The 19,800-nt window shown below is 36.8% G+C and overlaps 3 protein-coding genes across 14 annotated transcripts in view; 2 read left to right on the top strand and 1 right to left on the bottom strand.

Annotated features, from left to right (window-relative positions):
- The window catches only part of baz2ba (bromodomain adjacent to zinc finger domain, 2Ba), an 89,861-nt gene extending 86,919 nt beyond the window's left edge, over positions 1-2,942 (top strand). For all 11 annotated transcript variants that reach the window (XM_077625181.1, XM_077625154.1, XM_077625170.1 and 8 more), the window contains 2 exons: positions 22-165; positions 1,507-2,942. In XM_077625181.1, coding sequence (XP_077481307.1) covers positions 22-165; positions 1,507-1,663 — 301 coding nt within the window. In that variant the 3' untranslated portion in view covers positions 1,664-2,942. The remainder of the gene's footprint in view (positions 1-21; positions 166-1,506) is intronic.
- Positions 2,943-3,236: 294 nt separating this feature from the next.
- wdsub1 (WD repeat, sterile alpha motif and U-box domain containing 1) lies at positions 3,237-17,978 on the top strand. 2 transcript variants are annotated; one of them, XM_077622205.1, is made up of 12 exons: positions 3,237-3,317; positions 3,813-4,224; positions 4,966-5,153; positions 5,230-5,316; positions 5,390-5,483; positions 5,855-5,888; positions 6,129-6,169; positions 6,245-6,351; positions 6,429-6,446; positions 7,635-7,814; positions 16,792-16,926; positions 17,283-17,978. In XM_077622205.1, exons 2-12 carry the CDS (start codon positions 3,827-3,829, stop codon positions 17,432-17,434), a joined length of 1,434 nt encoding a protein of 477 aa, XP_077478331.1. In that variant the 5' UTR covers positions 3,237-3,317; positions 3,813-3,826; the 3' UTR covers positions 17,435-17,978. The 2 variants fall into 2 exon arrangements, with proteins under 2 accessions (XP_077478331.1, XP_077478340.1); XM_077622214.1 differs by lacking the exon at positions 6,429-6,446.
- LOC144090594 (protein TANC1-like) overlaps positions 17,873-19,800 on the bottom strand; it is a 28,896-nt gene continuing 26,968 nt past the window's right edge. The window contains exon 29 of the mRNA XM_077622224.1: positions 17,873-19,762. Within this exon, the coding sequence (XP_077478350.1) occupies positions 18,505-19,762 (1,258 nt within the window). The 3' untranslated portion in view covers positions 17,873-18,504. The remainder of the gene's footprint in view (positions 19,763-19,800) is intronic.

The raw sequence follows: 19,800 nt of genomic DNA, 5'->3' as shown, positions 1-19,800 counted from the left end.
TCTGTTATTTTTAACCTGCAGGGTTCTCCTGGCCGAGCTGGAGCGCCACCAGGACGCTTGGCCTTTCCTCACGCCCGTTAACCTCAAATCCGTCCCGGGCTACAAGAAGGTCATCAAAAAACCCATGGATTTCTCCACCATCCGCGAGAAGCTCGTCAGCAGCCAGTGAGTTTCATTCCCTATTTAAATTCTAACATTATTTCAACACTCATCAAGTTTGCGTCACAAATGATTGAGTTTATAACTAGTAGACGTCCAATCATTTCTAACTGCTGGTCTTCGTACCCAAGATGGCCGCCGGTTATGCTGCAGTAGCTCGGGATATTAGACCACCCATCGTGTGGGGTCCAATCATCCATCCGACCGTGAATGTAATCGCTAGCTAACGTCCAATCCGTTTGAAACGGGAGGGTGGCAGCAAAATATTTTCTCGTTAGAATTATTGAAGTAAGATTTTCGGTCAAAATTTGTTTTTATTCAGATTTTTTTTCTCCTAAAAATTGATCTGTCAATGAATTGAATTTATTTGAAATTATTTTAATTTTATTTTTACCGCCCATTGACACATCCAAGCAACAAATTACCATATTTTCTTGCATATACACCGTATTTGTCGCTCGAAATAATGATGACTGAATCCAGGGTACGGCTTATATGCGCACAAATTAGACTTTACATGCATGAAACGCCATTTCGCAAGACAATGCGGCCGATGCGGTCATTTATTTCAAAATAGAGAAAAGATAAACAGATAAAAGGCTAAACAAAATCTATTTTGACGTCTATGAATAAAATTCCAGAAGAGAAAAAAAATGTACCGTATTTTCACGACTATACCTCGCATCGCATTTAAAGGCGCAGTGTCAGTAACGAGTGCTATTTCTGTATTTTACACACACACAGGACGCACCGTTTTTAAAGACTCAGCCAGGCATGGCAGAACATACACCATCTTAAACATACGGACACACGCTAAAAACATGTTTTTAAAAATGCAACGGAAGCAAAAATGAGTTGGGTTGTACTTTATTTAGCCATTTTACAATGTACTCACGTCATCATCACCCACAAATCCATCAAAGTCCTCATTTTCTGTGTCCGAATTGAACAAATGTCCAAATGAGTCACAAACCCCCCAAGTACGAGTCGTACGGTGTTTGTAAGGTTTTGGGGGGGTTTAAGGGGACTCATAATTATTTATAAGGGCAGTTATCGGCAGAGGTTGACAGGTATGTAAATAGCACGGGCGAGGATTTTTCTTATGATTTTCCCTTGAAAAAAAACACATTTGTACTCCCTATTAAAAACATGAACATGGAGGTGAAACTTGTGAATCAGGGGGCGGCTTAGATGCGAGAAATTGTACAATTCAACCATTTTAAGGCCATTTAAAGGGTGCGGCTTATACGCGGAGGCGGCTAATATACCAGAAAATACGGTACGTAACAAAGTGGGCACCCCCGAAATATTGTGGCAGATTTTAAATGTCATTGCGCCCGATTTCAGGTACCAAAACTTGGAGACCTTCATCATCGACGTCAACTTGGTGTTCGACAACTGCGAAAAGTTCAACGAGGACAATTCCGACATCGGGCGAGCCGGTCACAACATGAGGAAATTCTTCGAGAAGCGTTGGACGGAGCTTCTTAAACAAACTAACTAAGTCGAAAGTCTAAAAAAAAAAATACAAAAAAAAACAAAAAAAAATACTCCATCCTCACCAACCCACCCTACTTATCGTATCGGGGCACCAGGTTTTTAATTGGATCCTCTGGGGGTAGAACGCGGCGCCTTGGCCGCGATCCGCGCGGCCAAGTGCGCCGGGTTCCTCCGGACGGGGATCCAAGACCCCCCAAAGCCTCCCCAAATGGGGGTGCCGTAGTGCAATACCACTTCCTGTGTCAGAACACTGCACTGAATGAATCCTCACTGACGTGTGTCTGCGCTAGAATCCTTTCCACTACCTGTAAATAGGATTTTTTTTCTTTTTTTTGTTTTGTTATTTAATCGTATTATAGTGAATGTATTTAATTTTGTAATAATTATTTATGAATCAAGGTCCACTTCATTTTCTATGAAAAGGAAGACTCGGTCGTTCGGCGTCACCGCTTTGAATGGAAAAAAAAAAAGGAATGTGTCTGTGTTCTCTTCTTTATTTTTCTTTTCACCCAAATAGCAAACAAAGCCAAGAGAAAAAAAACCCAACAACAACAACAACAACTGTTTACACTGTAAAACGGCGTTTATTTTACAGGAAGAGCGGCGGCCATTCGTCTGTATATACTGTTTATTAATGTCAATATTTGGTCTTGTTTGAAATGATGTGTACAAATGGTTTAAGAATATTAAGATATTGTTTATGCCTTAGAATGATTGTAGCATTCTATTTTAGTGAACGTGAAAACATGATAAATATTGTTTGTACAGTATATACATATCCTCTGCAAACACTGTGGTATCCTTAATCTTTGGTAGTGCCTACCCTTCCAACAGGGGCATGTAGGGGATGTTTTTGTTCTATTTTTGGTTCTTGTTTTTATGACATGTTTTCCTTTCATTTGATTTTGATTTTGATTTTTTTAAACTCTGATTTCAATCCAACAAGGCCTCCAAAGTTGGACAATGACACAGACATCATTCCTCAGCGTCGAATCGATTAAAACAAAAAACAAAACAAATAAGGAAGTATCGAGCGAGGCGTTTTCATTCTTCCTTCCTGTCCATCTGCCAGAGGACCTAAAGGCCATTTGTAACCACTGTGTTGAACCTTGCTGTGTGTCGTGGCCTGCTGGAGGCAGCTAGATTTTTTTGTACCAAGTCAAAAGTACTTGAAGTTACTTTATTTAAGATAATGTGGAATAAAAGTATCATTCTTTTGTAGGAGCTTTATTTTTCACTAGTGTGTGGCACGGACCTATTAAAAGGATGTTTTTCAACGTAAACCTCTTGAGTTGTTTTTCTTTGACAGTGTGACATTTTTTATAGTATTACATGATTTAAAAATATATATACATATATAACTGTACTGGTCAACTTTTAATGCCATTGATTGTGCCAAAACATCCATTTTGACTGGGTGCATTCCCACTCAAAGTGGATTGGACGTTTTGCCATGTATATAAAAAATAATAATCCAAGCTTTTTATAAGATTACTATTTAACTAACAATAACACAACATTGCCTGAATACAATACATACATAACTAAACTGGCGATACAGGAAATGCATTGGCCATTTTGTGTCGATTTCTTATGACGTCAAACCACCTGCAAACAGGAAGTAAAGTGTTTTCCTTGAACAACGCGAGGCAAAAGCAGTAAGTCCGCGTCTTTATCTTTTCTTTCCTAAACAGGTTGTTTTAACATTTATAATTGTTATCTAATTTCCTCATACTAATATCGTTGTCTTTTGTCATAATAACATTCTGGAGATTGATAGTAACACGTAGAGTCGTAGACGCTATATTTCCGTGTCCCGTTAGCTTCTGTTATCTTGGCTGTAAGCTAATCATTTATTTTACACTTATGTTAAACGTCACGAAAAACGTACACTTAGCCAGTGTACATATTTAGTAATATGCTACTCTTGTTACTCTGTTCTTTTATTTAACACCTACTGTACAACATTCCTGAACAATACCCAATGGTCAATACATGTACATTTACTAGTACATGGACCTGACATTGAATTTTAATGGAATGAGATCTAATAAATGAGCTTATCATTAAGCTTTCCGTATTTTCCCAAATTTCAACGTTCATGTCTTTATTCATTTAATTTTCATATCTTATTCTTTATTGTTGCTGTTTAGAACGAGCTCTCCAAATGGCGTCCCTGGTTTGCACTTTACAAGACCACCGGGACGACGTCAACTGGGTCGCCTTCTCCCCGCAATTTCTGGCCACGTGTTCGGGCGACAAGACCGTGCGTCTTTACAACACGCGGGACTTCTCCGAGCTGTCCTTCTCCCCTCTGGAAGGCCACGGCTACGGGGTCCACTGCTGCTGCTTCAGCCCGTGCGGACAGTTCCTGGCCTCGTGCTCCACGGACGCCACCACGCTGGTGTGGTCCACCGGCAGCGGAGAGATCGAGGCCGTCCTGGAGCACCCCGGACGCAGCCCCGTCCGGATCTGCGTCTTCTCGCCCGACTGCGCCCATCTGGTCTCGGGCGCCTCGGACGGTTCTTTGGCTCTCTGGGATTTTCCGTCCAAGCGGCTCCTCAGGTTCGTTTTGGGTGGTAACGTGTGGGTTTCTCAAATGTCGCTTTATAAAATTACCATAGTTTTTTTTCGCATATACGCTGTATTTCTCACTCGAAATAATGATGACTGAATCGAGGGTACGGCTTATATGCGCATAATTTAGACTTGACCTGAAGGAAACTGCAAGGTGACAAAGACCAAACGCCATAACGCAAGACAATGCGGCCGATACGGTCATTTATTTCAAAATAGAGAAAAGATAAATAGATAAAACGCTAAACAAAATTAATTCTGACGTCTATGACTGAAATTCAAGAAAAAATAACACGTATTTAGCATAAAACGTGAAAAAAAACTCACTTGTGCCTGCTATTGCTCGCTCAGGGCGCCGCCATCTTATCTAGGGATAACAAACTAGACCACTACGAATACATTTCCTGGTTGTACTGCTCACATGACTTCCTTTCTGAATGTGTGTACGTGCAGGCAACACCCTTTCGGAATGTCCAATCCAGCAATCGATTTATACAAAAATAACATGTGCATTTTTCTTAAGATTTTCCCTTCAAAGTAACACATTTGTACTCCCTATTAAAACCATGAATATGGAGGTGAAAATTGTGAATCAGGGGGCGGCTTATACGAGAGAAATTGTAAAATTCAACCATTTTAAGGCCATTTGAAGGGTGCGGCTTATACGCGAGGGCGGCTAATTTGCGAGAAAATACGGTGCGTCTAAAAAAATGTTTTGTGTTGGCGAAGGACCGGCTGCGTCAGCGACACGACGATGGTGGCGTGCTCGTTCAGCCCGTGCGGCCAGTTGTTGGTCAGTGGATCCACCTACGGAGACCTGCGCGTTTGGGATCTGGATATGAAGCAGCTCCACGCCGAGAAGAACGCCCACGACCTCGGGGTCACCTGTTGCTGCTTCGCTCCGGATATTCTCAGCGGTCAGAAACACAAGTGGGCCACCATCAGGGAGGTTTCTATCCTTAGCTTACTTGTTAAAAACGTGTTGTTTTGTAGACAGTCAAGTTGTGCAGTTCCACTTGGCCTCCTGCGGGCAGGACAGTCACGTCAAGATCTGGGCCGTTAACAAGTGGAGTTCTGGAGGTAAATGGCCGAAGAAGAACGGTCATCTCGAGTGTCTTCTCGCTTGCTGATGGGAATTTTCTCCTGTCGGTAGTGGTCAAGATGCAACTCGTGCACACGTTGAGCGGCCAGTCGGCGCCGGTCCTCACCTGCGCTTATTCTTCGGATGGACACCTGCTCGTCTCAGGGTGAGACATTTCTACAGGGGGACATTTTTGAGTCAATGTTTCCAATTTCTTATACAGTCATACCTGGAGATACGAGCTTCATGTGTTCTGGGATCGAGCTCGTATGTCATTTTACGCGTACATATATCAAATTATTTTTTCCCACTGAAATGAACTCAATACAAATGAATCTGTTCCCAACCTCTGAAAAAACACAAAAAACAGGCTATTTCAATGGAAAAAAAACATATTTTTATTGGTTCTAATTCACCACATACGTAAAAAAAAAATCGAAAAGGAAGTGAATTTGCGAAAATAAACCAGTAGAGGGAGACATAGACCAATTTATTTTTAAACTGAAATTACAGAAGTGTATTTTTATTTTTTTGCAGATCCGTGGACAAAACAGTGACAGTCTATGACGCGGTGAGTTCCTCAGCTACTGTACCTCCATCTTTAACTCATTGGCTGCCTTTGACGATGCTAGACGTCCAATCCATTTTGATTGTGTGATGCTGGCGGCGAATGATCTCGTCTATCGCCATCCTTGGAGAACAATGAATTACTTTGTTTTTTTTTCTCTAAAATCTTTTAACGGATTCCGATCCTCTGAAAATGTCTTAAGACATATCTAAATGTTTTATTTTGTGTTTTTTTTATTTTAAGAAAAATGCAGCGCTGCTTTACACCCTGAATCAACACGAGAGGTAAAGTTTCCAATAAAAACAACATATTTTTTTTTCAAGAATCAACATTCCAACGTCAAGAATTGTCTCCCGCAGGTACGTGACTGCGTGTTCCTTCTCTCCGACGTCATCCCTGATTGCCACGGGATCCATGGATAAGACCGTGAACGTTTGGAGGGTGGAAGATGGACGCGGCGGCCATGGTGAGACCATCACCACCCCCTACCAGGTTTCGCCGTACCTAATTCTCTCTTTTTTCCCCTGCTTTGCCGCATCCTAGCTGGTAAGTCGTTACCCGGTAAGTCTTCTAACAACACACATTCACACCTGTCCTGTCAACTTTTACATTTTTCTGTTTTTTATACGTTTTTTTTTTATCATTTCAAATTGTGTTTGCCGTATCACAACTTTTGTACGGGATTTTTTTGAAATTTGTTGTAAAACCAATCAGATTTTATGCATTTGGGCTCTAATCCGGATCGTCCCGGTCACTGCTAGCAGACCAAAACGTCATTGCTAAAGTCACGGACATTTTATCATTTTTATAACTTCTAATGCTATTTTCAGTTAACTTGGCTAATGCATTTTACACTAAATTAGCATTATGCTAGCAGTTGAAAATATGCACTAAAATTATAATGGTTTAGTTGCCTAGTTTGGTGTGTGTGAATACAAATATGCAATCAGGGTTTGCACTGGCTCGTATTAAATGTACTTATCTTAAAATTGGCTTGATTTTCACGTTAAATTGGATGAGCTCTTCTTTATGAAATGTGACGATATTTTAAGGGTGCCTGATTTTTATTGTTGCAATTTTGCCATGAAATTTAGCTTGAAATTGGCATTTCTGTCAAAATTGTCGTAGATTTCACTTAAGAAAACATTTTAGATTCCAGTAATATTAAATTCACTTTGTTTTTTTTACGCGCTTCAACGATCAGGCCAAGTTTAAATAGAACTACGACCACATTTCATCGGCCCAGAAATAACACATAAATAAATAAATAAGCCCATGTGCCCTTTTCTGCCTTACTCAGACCCCCTCAGGCAACAAGAAGTCCGCGATGAATTAATCAACTGAGACCCAAAAAAAAATCGCGTTGTGAGGATTCATACGTTTAGTACATCCCTAGAATAAACCGACCTCATTTAACCGGGGAGCAGCCATTTTGTGTCAGTGTCCTCACAAAGAAGAAGCACAGTGCAAGTGAAATCTGGAGTCGTCCTTCTGGGCCGACTAAAAATAAACCTCATGTATGTACTGTGGATTTTCACTTAAAGCCAGCAAGTTAGGAGTTTCTCCCCAGTGATAAACGACAATTTGATCCATAAAAAAGAAAGGCTTTTATTTCTCGTTTGTCGATGTGCACAAAGTCCGGGCTACTTAAGCCACACCTCTCGAAATCAATCCGTTTTTTTTTTTAAATAAAGAGAGGCGAACACAAAACAAAAAAACTCAATAATCATTCTGCTTTGTTCTCCCAAGCTTTGGCGCCAGCTGGCCGGTCCAAGCTCCTGGTCGCCGATTGGTCAGAGGAGGACGTGTCCACGTGGCTTTCCGAGGAAGGACTGGACGCGCTGGTGGACACTTTCAGGAGAAACAACATCGACGGGACCGAGTTGCTCGCTCTCACCAAGGAAACGCTGCTGTCAGAACTGCACATAGGTAAGGACCACACAAACATGCATGGTCATTTTTTATGAAAAAAAGCCTTACATTACTATGTCGTTTTTTACGAAAAAAAATCCTTACTATACTATGTCGTTTTTTAAGGAAAAAAGCCTTACTATACATATCATTTTTTAAGGAAAAACACCTTACTATGCGTGGTCATTTTTTAAGGAAAAACGCCTTATGTCTTTTTTAAAGAAAAAAGCCTTACTATACTGTGTTTTTTAAGAAAAAAAGCCATACTATACTACGTCGTTTTTTTAAAGAAAAAAGCCTTACTATACTATGTCGTTTTTTACAAGAAAAAGCCTTACTATATATACTATGTCGTTTTTTAAAAGAAAAAAGTCTTACTATATTGTCAGTTTTTTCATGAAAAAAAGCCTTACTACACCAAGTCGTTTTTTTAACAAAAAAGCCTTACTATACTATGTCGTTTTTTTAACAAAAAAGCCTTACTATACTTTGTCGTTTTTTACAAAAAAGCCTTACTATACTATGTCGTTTTTTACGGAAAAAAAAACCTTACTATACTATGTCGTTTTTTAAGCAAAAAAGCCTGACTATATATACTGTAGTGTTTTTTTAAGAAAAACGCCTTACTATACTATGTCGTTTTTTAAAGAAAAAAGCCTTACTATACTATGTCGTTTTTTTACCCAAAAAAAGCCTTACTATACTATGTCGTTTTTTACGGAAAAAAAACCTTACTATACTATGTCGTTTTTTAAGCAAAAAAGCCTGACTATATATACTGTAGTGTTTTTTTTAAGAAAAACGCCTTACTATACTATGTCGTTTTTTAAAGAAAAAAGCCTTACTATACTATGTCGTTTTTTTACCCAAAAAAAGCCTTACTATACTATGTCGTTTTTTACGGAAAAAAAAACCTTACTATACTATGTCGTTTTTTAAGCAAAAAAGCCTGACTATATATACTGTAGTGTTTTTTTAAGAAAAACGCCTTACTATACTATGTCGTTTTTTAAAGAAAAAAGCCTTACTATACTATGTCGTTTTTTTACCCAAAAAAAGCCTTACTATACTATGTTGTTTTTTACGGAAAAAAAAACCTTACTATACTATGTCGTTTTTTAAGCAAAAAAGCCTGACTATATATACTGTAGTGTTTTTTTAAGAAAAACGCCTTACTATACTATGTCGTTTTTTAAAGAAAAAAGCCTTACTATACTATGTCGTTTTTTTACCAAAAAAAAGCCTTACTATACTATGTCGTTTTTTACGGGAAAAAAAAACCTTACTATACTATGTCGTTTTTAAAGCAAAAAAGCCTGACTATATATACTGTAGTGTTTTTTTAAGAAAAACGCCTTACTATACTATGTCATTTTTTAAAGAAAAAAGCCTTACTATACTGTCGTTTTTTTACCCAAAAAAAGCCTTACTATACTATGTCGTTTTTTACGGAAAAAAAACCTTACTATACTATGTCGTTTTTTAAGCAAAAAAGCCTGACTATATATACTGTAGTGTTTTTTTAAGAAAAACGCCTTACTATACTATGTCGTTTTTTAAAGAAAAAAGCCTTACTATACTATGTCGTTTTTCTACCCAAAAAAAGCCTTACTATACTATGTCGTTTTTTACGAAAAAAAAACCTTACTATACTATGTCGTTTTTTAAGCAAAAAAGCCTGACTATATATACTGTAGTGTTTTTTTTTAGAAAAACGCCTTACTATACTATGTCGTTTTTTAAAGTAAAAAGCCTTACTATACTATGTCGTTTTTTTACCCAAAAAAAGCCTTACTATACTATGTCGTTTTTTACGGAAAAAAAAACCTTACTATACTATGTCGTTTTTTAAGCAAAAAAGCCTGACTATATACTGTAGTGTTTTTTTAAGAAAAACGCCTTACTATACTATGTCGTTTTTTAAAGAAAAAAGCCTTACTATACTGTCGTTTTTTTACCAGAAAAAGCCTTACTATACTATGTCGTTTTTTTTACCCAAAAAAAGCCTTACTATACTATGTCGTTTTTTACGGAAAAAAAACCTTACTATACTATGTCGTTTTTTAAGCAAAAAAGCCTGACTATATATACTGTAGTGTTTTTTGAAGAAAAACGCCTTACTATACTATGTCGTTTTTTAAAGAAAAAAGCCTTACTATACTATGTCGTTTTTTTTACCCAAAAAAAGCCTTACTATACTATGTCGTTTTTTTACCCAAAAAAAGCCTTACTATACTATGTAGTTTTTTACGGAAAAAAAAACCTTACTATACTATGTCGTTTTTTAAGCAAAAAAGCCTGACTATATATACTGTAGTGTTTTTTTAAGAAAAACGCCTTACTATACTATGTCGTTTTTTAAAAAAAAAGCCTTACTATACTATGTCGTTTTTTTACCCAAAAAAAGCCTTACTATACTATGTCGTTTTTTACGGGAAAAAAAACCTTACTATACTATGTCGTTTTTTAAGCAAAAAAGCCTGACTATATATACTGTAGTGTTTTTTTAAGAAAAACGCCTTACTATACTATGTCGTTTTTTAAAGAAAAAAGCCTTACTATACTATGTCATTTTTTTACCCCAAAAAAGCCTTACTATACTATGTCGTTTTTTACGGAAAAAAACCTTACTATACTATGTCGTTTTTTAAGCAAAAAAGCCCGACTATATATACTGTAGTGTTTTTTTAAGAAAAACGCCTTACTATACTATGTCGTTTTTTAAAGAAAAAAGCCTTACTATACTATGTCGTTTTTTTACCCAAAAAAAGCCTTACTATACTATGTCGTTTTTTACGGAAAAAAAAAAACCTTACTATACTATGTCGTTTTTTAAGCAAAAAAGCCTGACTATATATACTGTAGTGTTTTTTGAAGAAAAACGCCTTACTATACTATGTCGTTTTTTAAAGAAAAAAGCCTTACTATACTATGTCGTTTTTTTACCCAAAAAAAGCCTTACTATACTATGTCGTTTTTTTACCCAAAAAAAGCCTTACTATACTATGTCGTTTTTTACGGAAAAAAAACCTTACTATACTATGTCGTTTTTTAAGCAAAAAAGCCTGACTATATATACTGTAGTGTTTTTTTTAAGAAAAACGCCTTACTATACTATGTCGTTTTTTAAAGAAAAAAGCCTTACTATACTATGTCGTTTTTTACGGAAAAAAACCTTACTATACTATGTCGTTTTTTAAGCAAAAAAGCCTGACTATATATACTGTAGTGTTTTTTTTAAGAAAAACGCCTTACTATATATACTATGTCGTTTTTTAAAGAAAAAAGCCTTACTATACTATGTCGTTTTTTTACCCAAAAAAAGCCTTACTATACTATGTCGTTTTTTACGGAAAAAAAAACCTTACTATACTATGTCGTTTTTTAAGCAAAAAAGCCTGACTATATATACTGTAGTGTTTTTTAAGAAAAACGCCTTACTATACTATGTCGTTTTTTAAAGAAAAAAGCCTTACTATACTATGTCGTTTTTTTACCCAAAAAAAGCCTTACTATACTATGTCGTTTTTTACGGAAAAAAAACCTTACTATACTATGTCGTTTTTTAAGCAAAAAAGCCTGACTATATATACTGTAGTGTTTTTTTTTAAGAAAAACGCCTTACTATACTATGTCGTTTTTTAAAGAAAAAAGCCTTACTATACTATGTCGTTTTTTTACCCAAAAAAAGCCTTACTATACTATGTCGTTTTTTTACCCAAAAAAGCCTTACTATACTATGTCGTTTTTTACGGAAAAAAAACCTTACTATACTATGTCGTTTTTTTAAGCAAAAAAGCCTGACTATATATACTGTAGTGTTTTTTTAAGAAAAACGCCTTACTATACTATGTCGTTTTTTAAAGAGAAAAGCCTTACTATACTATGTCGTTTTTTTACCCAAAAAAAGCCTTACTATACTATGTCGTTTTTTGCGGAAAAAAAAAACCTTACTATACTATGTCGTTTTTTAAGCAAAAAAACCTGACTATATATACTGTAGTGTTTTTTTAAGAAAAACGCCTTACTATACTATGTCGTTTTTTAAAGAAAAAAGCCTTACTATACTATGTCGTTTTTTTACCCAAAAAAAGCCTTACTATACTATGTCGTTTTTTACGGAAAAAAAAACCTTACTATACTATGTCGTTTTTTAAGCAAAAAAGCCTGACTATATATACTGTAGTGTTTTTTAAGAAAAAAGCCTTACTATACTATGTCGTTTTTTACCCAAAAAAAGCCTTACTATACTATGTCGTTTTTTTACCCAAAAAAAGCCTTACTATACTATGTCGTTTTTTACGGAAAAAAAACCTTCCTCTACTATGTCGTTTTTTTAAGCAAAAAAGCCTGACTATATATACTGTAGTGTTTTTTGAAGAAAAACGCCTTACTATACTATGTCATTTTTTAAAGAAAAAAGCCTTACTATACTATGTCGTTTTTTAAAGAAAAAAGCCTTACTATACTATGTCGTTTTTTTACCCAAAAAAAGCCTTACTATACTATGTCGTTTTTTACGGAAAAAAAAAACCTTACTATACTATGTCGTTTTTTAAGCAAAAAAGCCTGACTATATATACTGTAGTGTTTTTTGAAGAAAAACGCCTTACTATACTATGTCGTTTTTTAAAGAAAAAAGCCTTACTATACTATGTCGTTTTTTTACCCAAAAAAAGCCTTACTATACTATGTCGTTTTTTTACCCAAAAAAAGCCTTACTATACTATGTCGTTTTTTACGGAAAAAAAACCTTACTATACTATGTCGTTTTTTAAGCAAAAAAGCCTGACTATATATACTGTAGTGTTTTTTTTAAGAAAAACGCCTTACTATACGATGTCGTTTTTTAAAGAAAAAAGCCTTACTATACTATGTCGTTTTTTTACCCAAAAAAAGCCTTACTATACTATGTCGTTTTTTACGGAAAAAAAAACCTTACTATACTATGTCGTTTTTAAGCAAAAAAGCCTGACTATATATACTGTAGTGTTTTTTTAAGAAAAACGCCTTACTATACTATGTCGTTTTTTAAAGAAAAAAGCCTTACTATACTATGTCGTTTTTTTACCCAAAAAAAGCCTTACTATACTATGTCGTTTTTTACGGGAAAAAAAACCTTACTATACTATGTCGTTTTTTAAGCAAAAAAGCCTGACTATATATACTGTAGTGTTTTTTTAAGAAAAACGCCTTACTATACTATGTCGTTTTTTAAAGAAAAAAGCCTTACTATACTATGTCGTTTTTTTTACCCCAAAAAAGCCTTACTATACTATGTCGTTTTTTACGTAAAAAAACCTTACTATACTATGTCGTTTTTTAAGCAAAAAAGCCTGACTATATATACTGTAGTGTTTTTTTTTAAGAAAAACGCCTTACTATATATACTGTCGTTTTTTAAAGAAAAAAGCCTTACTATACTATGTCGTTTTTTTACCCAAAAAAAGCCTTACTATACTATGTCGTTTTTTACGGAAAAAAAAACCTTACTATACTATGTCGTTTTTTAAGCAAAAAAGCCTGACTATATATACTGTAGTGTTTTTTAAGAAAAACGCCTTACTATACTATGTCGTTTTTTAAAGAAAAAAGCCTTACTATACTATGTCGTTTTTTTACCCAAAAAAAGCCTTACTATACTATGTCGTTTTTTACGGAAAAAAAACCTTACTATACTATGTCGTTTTTTAAGCAAAAAAGCCTGACTATATATACTGTAGTGTTTTTTTAAGAAAAACGCCTTACTAAGAAAAACGCCTTACTATACTATGTCGTTTTTTAAAGAAAAAAGCCTTACTATACTATGTCGTTTTTTTACCCAAAAAAAGCCTTACTATACTATGTCGTTTTTTACGGGAAAAAAAACCTTACTATACTATGTCGTTTTTTAAGCAAAAAAGCCTGACTATATATACTGTAGTGTTTTTTTTAGAAAAACGCCTTACTATACTATGTCGTTTTTTAAAGAAAAAAGCCTTACTATACTATGTCGTTTTTTTACCCAAAAAAAGCCTTACTATACTATGTCGTTTTTTACGGAAAAAAAAACCTTACTATACTATGTCGTTTTTTAAGCAAAAAAGCCTGACTATATATACTGTAGTGTTTTTTAAGAAAAAAGCCTTACTATACTATGTCGTTTTTTACCCAAAAAAAGCCTTACTATACTATGTCGTTTTTTTACCCAAAAAAAGCCTTACTATACTATGTCGTTTTTTACGGAAAAAAAACCTTACTATACTATGTCGTTTTTTAAGCAAAAAAGCCTGACTATATATACTGTAGTGTTTTTTTTAAGAAAAACGCCTTACTATACTATGTCGTTTTTTAAAGAAAAAAGCCTTACTATACTATGTCGTTTTTTTACCCAAAAAAAGCCTTACTATACTATGTCGTTTTTTACGGAAAAAAAACCTTACTATACTATGTCGTTTTTTAAGCAAAAAAGCCTGACTATATATACTGTAGTGTTTTTTTTAAGAAAAACGCCTTACTATACTATGTCGTTTTTTAAAGAAAAAAGCCTTACTATACTATGTCGTTTTTTTACCCAAAAAAGCCTTACTATACTATGTCGTTTTTTAAGCAAAAAAGCCTGACTATATATCCTGTAGTGTTTTTTTTAAGAAAAACGCCTTACTATACTATGTCGTTTTTTAAAGAAAAAAGCCTTACTATACTATGTCGTTTTTTTACCCAAAAAAAACCTTACTATACTATGTTGTTTTTTACGGAAAAAAAAACCTTACTATACTATGTCGTTTTTTAAGCAAAAAAGCCTGACTATATATACTGTAGTGTTTTTTTTTAAGAAAAACGCCTTACTATACTATGTCGTTTTTTAAAGAAAAAAGCCTTACTATACTATGTCGTTTTTTTACCCAAAAAAAGCCTTACTATACTATGTCGTTTTTTACGGAAAAAAAAACCTTACTATACTATGTCGTTTTTTAAGCAAAAAAGCCCGACTATATATACTGTAGTGTTTTTTTAAGAAAAACGCCTTACTATACTATGTCGTTTTTTAAAGAAAAAAGCCTTACTATACTATGTTGTTTTTTTACCCAAAAAAAGCCTTACTATACTATGTCGTTTTTTACGGAAAAAAAAACATTACTATACTGTCGTTTTTTAAGCAAAAAAGCCCGACTATATATACTGTAGTGTTTTTTTAAGAAAAACGCCTTACTATACTATGTCGTTTTTTAAAGAAAAAAGCCTTACTATACTATGTTGTTTTTTTACCCAAAAAAAGCCTTACTATACTATGTCGTTTTTTACGGAAAAAAAAACATTACTATACTGTCGTTTTTTAAGCAAAAAAGCCCGACTATATATACTGTAGTGTTTTTTTAAGAAAAATGCCTTACTATACTATGTCGTTTTTTAAAGAAAAAAGCCTTACTATACTACGTCGTTTTTTTTACCCAAAAAAGCCTTACTATACTATGTCGTTTTTTAAGCAAAAAAGCCTGACTATATATACTGTAGTGTTTTTTTTAAGAAAAACGCCTTACTATACTATGTCGTTTTTTAAAGAAAAAAGCCTTACTATACTATGTCGTTTTTTTACCCAAAAAAAGCCTTACTATACTATGTCGTTTTTTACGGAAAAAAAAACCTTACTATACTATGTCGTTTTTTAAGCAAAAAAGCCTGACTATATATACTGTAGTGTTTTTTTTAAGAAAAACGCCTTACTATACTATGTCGTTTTTTAAAGAAAAAAGCCTTACTATACTATGTCGTTTTTTTACCCAAAAAAAGCCTTACTATACTATGTCGTTTTTTACGGAAAAAAAAACCTTACTATACTATGTCGTTTTTTAAGCAAAAAAGCCTGACTATATATACTGTAGTGTTTTTTTTAAGAAAAACGCCTTACTATACTATGTCGTTTTTTAAAGAAAAAAGCCTTACTATACTATGTCGTTTTTTTACCCAAAAAAAGCCTTACTATACTATGTCGTTTTTTACGGAAAAAAAACCTTACTATACTATGTTGTTTTTTAAGCAAAAAAGCCTGACTATATATTCTGTAGTGTTTTTTTAAGAAAAACGCCTTACTATACTATGTCGTTTTTTAAAGAAAAAAGCCTTACTATACTATGTCGTTTTTTTACCCAAAAAAAGCCTTACTATACTATGTCGTTTTTTACGGAAAAAAAAACCTTACTATACTATGTCGTTTTTTAAGCAAAAAAGCCTGACTATATATACTGTAGTGTTTTTTTAAGAAAAATGCCTTACTATACTATGTCGTTTTTTAAAGAAAAAAGCCTTACTATACTATGTCGTTTTTTTACCCCAAAAAAGCCTTACTATACTATGTCGTTTTTTACGGAAAAAAAAACCTTACTATACTATGTCGTTTTTTAAGCAAAAAAGCCTGACTATATATACTGTAGTGTTTTTTAAAGAAAAAAGCCTTACTATACTATGTCGTTTTTTACGGAAAAAAAACCTTACTATACTATGTCGTTTTTTAAGCAAAAAAGCCTGACTATATATACTGTAGTGTTTTTTTAAGAAAAACGCCTTACTATTCTATGTCGTTTTTTAAAGAAAAAAGCCTTACTATACTATGTCGTTTTTTTATCCAAAAAAAGCCTTACTATACTATGTCGTTTTTTACGGAAAAAAAAACCTTACTATACTATGTCGTTTTTTAAGCAAAAAAGCCTGACTATATATACTGTAGTGTTTTTTTAAGAAAAACGCCTTACTATACTATGTCGTTTTTTAAAGAAAAAAGCCTTACTATACTATGTCGTTTTTTTTCTTTTACAAAAAAGCTTTACTATACTATGTCGTTTTTTAAGAAAAAAAGCCTTACTAAAATTGTCGTTATCTAGAGAAAAAAGCTTTACTATACTATGTTTTTTTTTTTTTTTTTTTTAAAGCCTTGCTATACATTGTCGTTTTTTAGAGAGAAAAAAGCTTTACTATACATGGTCGTTTTTTTACGAACCCCGCCGCCGTGTCTTTGCAGAGTCGGCGGGCCAACGCGGCAAAGTCCTGAGGAAGGTGGAAGAGCTGAAGGGCGCCTCGTCGTGTTCGGGAGTTCCCGACGAGTTCCTGTGTCCCATCACCAGGGAGCTGATGAGAGAACCCGTCCTCGCTGCCGGTGGGTCCCAAACAATACAATACGTGAACAGGGCCCCTCCCCTTTTGTTTAATACATATCGGCACAGCCGCTCGCTAAGTGATGCTTTGATCTTGGACACTTCCGCCGTGTCCCGCAAGTATACATATACTTTCATATGGCGCCCTTTATTTGGTAATATGAAGTCATTCTCGTCATAGTTTTCTCAACAGGAATCAAAGTCATTAAAGAACTTTTGGTTCAGCTAGGATAAAAATAAGCAATATCTTCTTTTTACAATTGACTTTCACTAATAAAGTAATCCCTGGAATATCGCGGTTAATATAGAGCAAACATGGCCGTGAAAATTGAAAAGTTTGAATCTTGTTTTCCAATAGACGGCTACTCCTACGAAAGGGAGGCCATGGCCACGTGGATCAACAGCAAGAACCGATCCAGTCCCATGACCAACCTGCCGCTGATGACCACTCTGCTGACGCCCAATCACACGCTGAAGATGGCCATCGCTCGTTGGAAGACGAGCCAATAAGCAAAAACATCACTTCAGGTACGCCAGGGGACGTGCAACTACATTTGAAATTGTGAAATGAGAACAAACCATTTCACACTTTTGAAATTTCAAGTCTTATATTTGAAAACTTTCGTCACTTTTTTACAATCTATGCTGTTTCCAAAATACTGTGACTAAAGTTTACTTTAAGTTCAACTCAAGTGGTTCCAGGTATGAGTAAGTGAGTAAGTAGCTCGCATGCTAAAGCTAATACACTCCAATTTTGCTTTAGAAACGTTACGTTTTCGTTCAACAATTATGATCTTTTTTCTTTTATTTAAATTGTCTCAAATGTGGCACTTTTAATTGTACAGGATAGAAAACTTTATGGCAATTATCCTTCCTATTTAAATTATTTTTTATTCCTACGTATATCTAGCAAATACACTGAATTGTGAAAGAAGCATAAATAAAGAATAGTTGTCAATATTTTTATTTGACCACATTCTCTAGTTGGCAGCATGAAAAGCATATAGGTGGACATAATTGTAATAAATACAAGATGTATTTTACGTTCAATAAGCACTTGCTTGAGATATGTGGCTTCTATGCAAAAATAAATGCCAAATGCAAATTCAATTGAAGCAACCAACATGGACGACGAAGAAGAAGAAGGAGGTTCTAACGTTATCTATTTATCGTCTTAGCCGTAATCTGAACAAACGCACGTATTGTTCCAATCTTCACTCAAAAGAAAAATCTCATTTGCAAATATATAGATATTGTGAATCATACAAATAGAAAGGTGTTGACAATCAAAATGGTCTTCTTATCCTGCAGCTAGCGAGAGGGAGCTTGATTAGCGCTATCATTTTTCACGCGCCATTTAAGACGTTGCACAAAAGTCCAAAATGTCACCGGAACCCAACGGAAGCGTCGTTCTTGACCCGTCCTGACAAAAAAAGACGCCATAAACTTACCGGCAACGGTCTTACCATTCACATTTGGGCGTGAAGAAATTCACAAGTCGTCCATTTTCGATGAAGTCTCCAAATATTTGAGCCGACTTTCCTCCGTAAGTAGACCATGGGTGCCATTTTGTGCCTTTTTCAGACATTGGACTCGATAAAAGAGCGCTTGGGCTTGATGGGTGCCGCCATGTTGTCTCGGGCCAGGCTCGCCTGCCCGTGTCGCCCGTCGGGAAAATGCGGGTGAGTCGAGGTGCCGGCGGCTCTGGCCTCTCGCCGCCGCGACCACTCCCCCGAGTCCCGCCCCCGTTGGTCGCCGGCGCCAGGGCGTTTGCGACCGTCGTTGGAGCCTCGGAAGTCCAGGAGCGACATGCCGAAACTTTCCACGCCGCCTCCTCGTTCTCGTCCCTGTCGGCCAAAGGCGGCGCTCTGCTGGTTCTGCACCCGAACCGCTTTGTCCGCCACGCCCATGAAGGGGCGTGGCTTCATCTCACCTTTGGACTTGAAGCTCCCGCTGCTTCTGAGGGGGCACGGGGGTTCCGTCGCCTTGCCGCCGCTGTCCGACTGGTTCCCGCTGGAAGCCTGGCTGGAACTGGAACCTCTGGAACTAGTCGTCCCCGCGCCGCCAGCCTCCCTCCGGACTTCCGCCGGACCGTCGGGGGCAGAGAGCCTGTCGGAACCCCTGGAGAAGCTCGCCGAACGGGGTGGGTGCATCTGGCCCGAACTTGGTGGCGAGCAGCTATTTGGGGACGAGGGACAGTAGCGTTCGCCAGGATTGAGCCCGGGAAAGTCCTCGTCCGGGCTCGCCGCGGGCCTCGGGGACCCGGAAACGCGTCTCCCCGGCAGAGGACTTGAGGGTCCGCACAGAGACAGAGGCCTGCCGCCCACTCTGGCGCCGGTCTGCAGGGAGTGGCAGTGATGACGAGTTCCAGCGCCCTGGTTCTGACTTTGCTGGCGGACGGAAAGAAGCGGCTCGGGCAGGTCCGGGAAATGCGGGTGGCCCACGTAGTCCTCCGGAGGAAAGGGGGCCATCGGATCCGGCAAAGCGTAGGCCGAAGCGCCGGGGAGAGTCCGGTTGGATCCGTACGGATTCAGGGGCCAAAAGGCGGAGGCCCTTTGGCAGCGCGGGCTGGCTCGGTCCTCGTCCTCCTCTTCGTCCTCCGGCCGTAGATCCGTGCGATCTTCCTCCGGGATGGGCCTCTCCAGACTTCCCTGCCAACGCGCCTCGTCCTCGCGGTGGCCCCCGCCGAGAGCCTGCCCCCCGTCGCCGTCACCCCCGGATATCCTCCGATGGTGCGCGCACTCTTCCTCCACTCGGAGCAGCAGGCGTCGGATCTCCCGATTGGCCGGGCTGAGTCGCGACGCTTCCTGGAGATCTGACAGCGCCTCGGCAAATTGCCTGGGGAGGGCATTTGAAGATACCGTCATTCCCGGAGG

Source organism: Stigmatopora argus, chromosome 2, assembly GCF_051989625.1.
Source record: "Stigmatopora argus isolate UIUO_Sarg chromosome 2, RoL_Sarg_1.0, whole genome shotgun sequence".
NCBI classification, from domain to species: domain Eukaryota; kingdom Metazoa; phylum Chordata; class Actinopteri; order Syngnathiformes; family Syngnathidae; genus Stigmatopora; species Stigmatopora argus.
Note: the sequence above shows the minus strand (reverse complement) of the source record. Positions and strands in the feature narration are given on the sequence as shown.

Coding starts and splice junctions, on each gene's coding strand:
- wdsub1 (XM_077622205.1), top strand. CDS start 3,827: ATGGCGTCCCTGGTTTGCACTTTACAAGACCACCGGGACGACGTCAAC. Junction 6,170..6,244: donor ACCCTGAATCAACACGAGAG/GTAAAGTTTCCA, acceptor TGTCTCCCGCAG/GTACGTGACTGCGTGTTCCT. Junction 7,815..16,791: donor GCTGTCAGAACTGCACATAG/GTAAGGACCACA, acceptor GTGTCTTTGCAG/AGTCGGCGGGCCAACGCGGC.